Source organism: Rhagoletis pomonella, unplaced genomic scaffold, assembly GCF_013731165.1.
Source record: "Rhagoletis pomonella isolate Grant_MI unplaced genomic scaffold, Rhpom_1.0 Rhpom_scaffold_00335, whole genome shotgun sequence".
NCBI classification, from domain to species: Eukaryota; Metazoa; Arthropoda; class Insecta; order Diptera; family Tephritidae; genus Rhagoletis; species Rhagoletis pomonella.
Window position 1 is genome coordinate 2,582 of NW_023458889.1, and position 7,939 is coordinate 10,520.

General features: G+C 39.2%; 2 protein-coding genes across 2 annotated transcripts; both read right to left on the reverse strand.

Annotated features, from left to right (window-relative positions):
- Positions 1–283: 283 nt before the first annotated feature.
- LOC118750639 lies at positions 284–1,246 on the reverse strand. Its single transcript, XM_036485371.1, has one exon. It carries the CDS (start codon positions 1,244–1,246, stop codon positions 284–286), a length of 963 nt encoding a protein of 320 aa, XP_036341264.1.
- Positions 1,247–1,849: 603 nt separating this feature from the next.
- On the reverse strand, positions 1,850–3,032 carry LOC118750640. Its single transcript, XM_036485372.1, has 2 exons — positions 2,127–3,032; positions 1,850–1,981 (listed from the first exon to the last, which is right to left on the reverse strand). The coding sequence occupies exons 1-2, from the start codon at positions 3,030–3,032 to the stop codon at positions 1,850–1,852; spliced, it is 1,038 nt and encodes a 345-aa protein (XP_036341265.1).
- Positions 3,033–7,939: the final 4,907 nt, after the last annotated feature.

Here is a 7,939-nt window from a genome sequence, read left to right on the forward strand (position 1 = left end):
AGCCAACGGGGTACACGTATCATTTCTATAGATGGAAGCTCCTTAGTATACTGGTTCCAGAAGCTTTGAATTTCTTGGGGTAAGATGCCATCCCACCCCAGCTTTGTAATCCACAATTGTTGCATGAAAAGTTTGGCTCTTAAAATGATTGGATTGAACCACCCCAATGGGTCAAAAAGCCGCGCTATGGTGGAAAGAACCATCCGTTTAGTTGGTGGCCCGCTAGGAATATCAAACTTGATGCCGTAGGTAAACTCATCGGATGCAGGATTCCAAAATATTCCTAAGCCTTTAAGGTTTCAGTGGTATTAATTTGCAGTGATCCTTTCATTTCACGATGTTCAATAGGAATGCGCTCTAACAACTGGCTATGATTACTGGACCACTTATGACGCAGAAATGTTCCATTGTTCAGCATACCTCTTGTTTGTGCTTGTACCTCGAGTGCTTCTTCGATTGTGTCACCTCCCGACAAAACATCATCGACATACATCTGATGTTTGATGACATTGACAGCAAGTGGAAAATTCCGAGATTCATCATCTGCTAACTGTTGTATGGTGCGGATGGCTAGAAAGGGTGCTGACCTAGTCCCGAACATAACGGTGGAACAATAGTATTCTTTAATTTGGTCGTCTGGACTCTGTCGCCACAATATGCGCTGATACTGAGCATCCTTTCTATGGACATTGATAGCCCGGTACATCTTTTCCACATCTGCTAAAAATGCGTACTTGTAAAAACGCCAATTTGTTAGCACAGCTGATAAGTCTGTTTGCAATGCCGGGCCGGTAGCTAAAATGTCGTTCAGAGATCGACCGTTGTTTGTTTTGGCCGATGCATCAAACACGATACGTACCTTTGTTGTAGAAGACGATTCTTTAACTACCGGGTGGTGTGGAAGATAGCAAAGGGTGGAAGCTGTATTGTTGATATTCGTGTTATGGTGCATTTGATCCACCGCATTGACTGGTTCCATTTGACCGAGTTGTAGATATTCGTCGATGGTGTCCCGATATATTTGCCTTAGTGAAGGGCATTGTACCAAACGACGTTCCAGATATAATAACCTCTTGAGGGCGACATGTTTAGATGTGCCGATACAGACGGAAGGATCAAGATATGATAAGAGAGGCAACCTTACCACGTATTTCCCATTATCCATGCGAGTAGTAGTGCTCTTATAAAAGTCTTCACACCACTGGTCTAGTTCCGACAATTTGCGTTCACTCTGACATTCTTCCATCTCCCAGAAACGTGTTAATAACTCCTCAGTTTCGGTATGTACATGTAACGAAGATAGGGTATGTGGTGGGGATGGGGGGGGCGCTTATTTTTCCGGAAAGAATGTAGCCAAATAAGGTGCATTGGCCAATCGGCTCTCCCCTGTTTCCCCTACGAACATCACCACGGATAATGTCGTCATAAACATCGTTTCCTAACAAAGCATCAATGCTTTGGGGTTCGTAGTATCTCGGGTCTGCCAACTGCAAACCGTTCAAATGGGGCCAAAGTTTTGGCGGCATGCGCTTTGGTGGCATCACATGGCTTAATTTCGGAAGAACATAAGCTAAAACATGGTGTTGAATGCTGCTATCAAACCTTGAACCTATGGTCAAGATAAGATATGACTTACTGACAGCCACCTTGGTTTCGCTTAGCCCAGTTACATTGATAGAGGCTTTGTGACGTGGCATGTGTAGCAGTTGCACTGCACGTTCAGTTACAAATGATGCTTGGGACCCCTGATCCAAAAATGCTCGAAAGGGAAGAATTTCACCCTCGAAGTTCTTAGCCGTGATGACTGCAGTCGGCAATAAAACATCCCAGCTCGGCAAGGTGGAATCCTCTACTGTTTCAGCTGCAACTGCAACATGCATAGATGCCTCAATGCGATCTGCATGTATAAGCGTATGATGTCGTTTTCCACAAGTTCGACAATTCCTCCGGCTACTACAATTGGTGGAACGGTGGTTGTGTCCTAAGCAGTTGAAACACAGCTTAAATTTTTCAATAGCAGCTTTTTTATCAGCTAAGCTTAAATTTATAAATTCTGTACACTCTCGTACGGGGTGATCCGACTTCCCACAGATTGGGCATGCAACATCTTTCTTTACAAGATATACCTTGGCTTCTTTCTTGCTAGTGCTAGACGCTGGATCCACTTTCTTACGAGTGTCTTGCTGCTTTGATAGTGCTGATGGCTTGAATGTCACTAACACTTGATAATATTCGTCTAAAAAATTGCAAAGATCAGTGAATAGCGGAATATTTTTATGTGCACGTTGAGTTCTTTCCCATTCGTTGCGCACTGAACTCGGTAACTTTTTAAGCATATAATATACAAAGATATGATTTTGTTCATCGATGTTTACTCCCAGCTTTTTTATCGAATTCACACAGGATCGGCATGTTTGGGTATAACGTTTCAAAGCACTTGCATCTTCGCTACTAGTCACAATTTGCAGATCAAAAACATCCATATAATGATAGAATAGCACGCGTTTGTTGTCATACGTGCTCACTAACATACTCCAAGCTACTTGATAATTGTCACTTATGATGCTCAAATGTTCGATGTCTTGCGCAGCGTCATTCGACAGCGCGCCTTTTAGGTAATGGAAACGCTGGAGATCGGTAAGACGGTTATTATTGTGAACTCTGGATTCAAAAACTTCCTTGAATGTAGGCCATTCGATATAATTACCATTGAAAGTTGGTAGCTTCACTTCAGGTAGGGGTACGTCATTACTCGCGACGGTTGCTGATGACGCATCGGGGTTAGATGATGGCGTACTCGCAGACGCACCTGTCGGTGGGAAGGTGATGTTACGCCCTTCACGGATTATGGACACCGCTTGTATAAATGCTTCTTCAAATAGGCTACATATGTCTTCGTCAAGATACCTTGACTTGACCTCTTCCTGTGAGGCGTGACGCATTAGATTGCGGTGATTAGAACGAAATTCTACACGCATTGAAGACAATGATTCAAGTCTGACAGAAAAGTAAGATTCCGTTTTACGCGACATGGGATCTTTCTTAAAATTAGTGACCGCTTTTTTGTGATTTTTGCTCACTGATAAGATCACCTGGAGCAGGGGAATCTTTGCTTTCCGACATTTTAATGACAAAAAACCAACTTTATATAAAATCAAAATGCACTCACCCTCAAACCACCTGCGACTACCTGCATAACCTCGCTTCCGACTCCACCGAAATCCTCACAGGAGGCACCAAATGTTTGTTTGTTTATTAGTCCGAATTATTTTCCAGTGTTGATTGTGAACAATTAATATGCTCGTAGCTTTAGTGCACGCTAATCCAAAAAAAAGACGATTATAGGCGATGTAAAACTTAGGTTTTATTTGTACAAAAAAAATATTGCTACTCAAAAAAAGGGCGGGCTATTTCCGCGGTAAAAAATGCTTGTGTTTTTCTTTCAACTAGAATTTACAGCAAACATGAATAAGAAAAACACGTATTTGACATTTCCTTTTGGTTAGCTATTTTCTAACAGGGTTGCCATATGTCTGTGGCAATGATGGTACATCCAACAATATGAGAGTTATTTATGAAAAAGGGTTTATTTATAAATCGTTAGTCGTTGGAAAAGGTTTTATAAGTAATATAATTAATATGCTTCCTATTGAACGTCATTTGCCTAGTTCTCAATTTTGTAGACCTGGAACGAAACTACGGAAACTTTTAGTAAGAGGATTGAGGGATTAATCTACTAGACACTGCTTGTACAGAACATGATATATCATATTTCAATAACAAAGATTTAGATAACGGACATATTGCTGATAAAAAATTAATTAAGAAGGTTTGGGAAAGAGTTAAAGCGAAGGATAGCAATCTTAATGAGAAAACGAATGCTTGGTTAGTTATAAATATAATGAAGACAAAAACGAAATCCGGTATGGGGTACGCTTATAGTAAAAACTAAAAAAGTGGGAGGAAAAACTGGTTATCAGCTCTTCAATCATGCCTTAAAAAGTGCTACACAAAATTTAAAGAAAAGTGATAACTTGAAAGGTTGCAAATAATATTTTCAGAGTAAAAAAATCTATAATAAAATCACCACGTGTAATATCATTACCTAAATCTGGAGGATTTCCCCATTAGCGCCTTTAATCGTAGCATTAGGAGCACTTGGAAGTCTATCTGGCGGTACAGCAGGAATTATTAAAACAATCAATGCTATAAAGACTGGACAGGAGCAGTTATTGGTGGCAAAACGTCATAATAATACAATGGAAGCTATTTCAATGGGAAAATACATATTCTTAAAGCCTTATAAAAAGGGATTCGGATTATATTTAAAACCATATCAAAAAAACTCTTAATGAAGCTACCTAGAAGACCTCTTACTGATGTACACTTGAAGTATTCAAAATTTATTCCAAATTTTAGAGGGGTATTCATGTGTGACACTTTACCATGTAAACCATTTAAGAGAGAATGTGGAATAATAAATTTGGATAGTTCAAATACTGGAAAACGATAATGAGATTGATTAATTCGATAGCTTTGGAAAAACGTATAGCCTCCTGAACATTAAATATAACTATAATAAACAGCAAAGCTATAATTCATATAACTGCGGACAATTATGTTTAAAACTATTATTATCAAAATAAATAAGTAATTTTAAAACTCTCTTTTATTTAAAATTAAATTTTATTTGTTCACATCATCAACATCATCAGACCTTTCCATTCATATATATACTGGAAAAACGATAATGAGATTGATTACTTCGATGGCTTTGGAAACTTACAGCCTCATAAGCAAATAATAAAATATTTAGGAAAAGACATTAAATATAACTATAATAAACAACAAAGCTATAATTCATATAATTGCGGACATTTATGTTTAAAATTCTTATTATCAAAATAAATAAGTAATTATAAAACTTTCTTTTATTTCAAATTAAATTTTATTTGTTCTCATCATCAACATCAACAGACCTTTTCATTCATATACACATACATATTAAATACTTAGCAATTAACTATGTGAACATTATTAACACACTTTTCTAGGGGTGGAGCATCTATATATGTATATAAATATGTATGTATGTACGTTTGCATATAGATGTATGTATGAGAATACGTATGTATATATGTATACCAATACACTTTACCAATTTTCGACATATAAACCAAATTGTATCGGATTTCTTCGATTTCCATCAGCAATACAAATATAAATACTTGTAAATATCATAAAAATTCTATGATATGTGCTGAAAAAAAAGTAATAATATTAAGAAACTTTACTTCTTCATTAAATATCTAATAAATAAAAAAAAATAAGAAATTATAACACTTTATTTTATTTCAAATTAGATTTTATTTGTTTTCAACATCAACAGACCTTTCCATTCATATATATGTATATATATACATATATATTAAATAATTGATAATTAACTATGTGTGCATTATTTACACACTTTTCTAGCGGTGGAGCATCTATATATGTATATACATATGTACGTATGTACGTTTGTATATATTTCTGACTGCATATCAACACACTTTACTAATTTTCGACATACAAACCACCATGTATCGGATTTCTCGGATTTCCATCAGCGGTACACCCTGTGATCGGTTCCGGTTGTCACCAGCGACATCTTGCGGCTTTTATCTTGGTTCTGAACTTGGATTACGATCGGCGACATCTTTTGGCGGAGCAGCAAAGCTTGCGGCGGAGCACCAGCAAACCTTATAGCGGTTCTGGACCGGAGCAACAGCAAACCATATAGCGAAGGCCCTTGCCATCATTAATAGCGTCCAGAATTCTTCCCGTCAAACCAGCACATTTCAGATGGTAAATACCGTCACACAGCCAGCACGATAAGTAGCGTTCAGAATCGCTTTTAATTTGGCAAGTATCAAGATCGCACTTCATATTGAAAGATTTATGTAATACACTCGTTAATAAAAGACAAACAAAATAAATTATAACAAATAAGGAGCTAATGTAAATAGCTTTAAATAAATGTAGCGAACAGTTATGACACTTAATAAACGCAACGCAAACAGCTGTGCCAAGAATTACTAGAAGAAGTAAACAAAAAGAGTAGAACAAATGTGCAAAAACAAAATGAATTCAGTTAACTACAAAGGATACAACAACAATGATAGCAACAAATGACTCGGCAAAATTAGAATGTATGCTAGTGAAATTTAATTAAATTTACTTTAATATAAATCCAATAACTTTCAGTTAGCTTCAATTATTTCACACTCTGATGCTCATAAGCACTTTTTATCACTACTTTAACACAGAATTAGCACAATGAACTTAGCAAGTAGAAAGCCAAAATCAGAGCACAATAAAGCACAACCTCACAGCTTGACGTTTGTAATGCAATTGATCAAGCAAGAAGTCTAATCCAATAATGACTTCATCCATAATCGCCGCGACTATGAACTTGTGTAACACCGTCACATTCCTTATTGCGACTTTGCATGTTACCTCTCCTACAACTTGGGTGTCCTCACCAGTTGCTGTCCTCAACATTGCTCCAGGTAATGGCCTTACCTCTTTAGTGACCAAATCAGATCGAATGATAGAATGTGATGCGCCCGTATCCAGAGTTAGTACTCGCTAAAGTCCGTCCACATATCCACCAACAGTACCGTTCCTCGCTTTTCTGCCAATTCGCGAGTCGGAGATTATGGGGCACTCAATTGCGGGAGCCAGCGCGCGCATCTTGCTGCTGGCCCGTTTTAGTTTAACGACTGATTGGAGTTGGATTCGTCTCCTTCAGCCCTGCGTTTGCGTTCTGCTGAATTGTTGAGCGCACTGGAACTTGCGCTGCAATCGCGGGCGAAGTGGCCTGGCTTTCCACATTTAAAACATTTGCCAGAGCCATGCTTTTTCTCACCCAGCAGTTGGATAATCTTCTTCAGCATTTCATTTGTCTCGTCCGGTGTTTCCACTTCCATGCGATTTGCTTTGTAGGCTGGTCTACTTAGGAGCGCCGCCGTTTCTCGCGTCTGAGCATTCGAGACAGTTTCGGCAAATGTTGGCTTTGGGTTCGCGTACGTCTCCCGCTTGGTATACACGTCCCGCATTCCGTTGATGAACCTCTGGATTTTTACTCTTTCGAGGTGCTCACCAGATGCATCTCCAATTGCCAAATGAGCTAACCTTTCAACCTCGGAGGCGAATTCCTGTAGAGTCTCGTTGGACTTCTGGCAGCGATTCTCCAGCTCCATCTGGTAAATCTGTCTCCTGTGCTCGCTACCATAACGTCTTTTCACTGCACCCATTAATGCATCGTAATTGTTCCTTTCACAGTCAGGAATTCTCTGCAAGATTTCCACTGCAGGTCCATTTAATGCCACGAACAGAGCAGCAGATTTATAATCCATGCTCCAACGATTTGCTGTAGCTGTCTTCTCGAACTGGAGCTTAAAGACTTGGAAAGGAATCGTGCTGTCAAAGGATGGAGTCTTTACCTTGGGAGCACTTGCCGAAGACGATTTATCTGCAAATCTCGGAGGCGACCTTCCAACTCTTCTACCTTTGCTTCGACTTTCTCCTGACTCTCTTCAAGTTTGTCCTGTGTTTGTGTAATTTGTGTGCCTTTAGCTGAGTTTTTAACCGGGATGACACCTGCGATGACACCTGCGCTGATACCTCTGAAGATATACCTGTCACCAGCACTTGCATTTGTGACGACAGCTGTGATGACATCTGTGACATGCGTGTATCCTGTGCTTCCATCATCTGTGACATGGCAGCCAATAGCGTGTTCATGTTCATAGGTGTTGATGAAGAATGAGTCATTTGCAGTTCTTCAACTTTCCCGGATCTGATGCACATCCTTCGACGAACATGCAGCCACATCCTTCTGTTCATCCTTCGCGGATGCATCGTCGGGTTTACCCTGGAAGTCATATTTGTC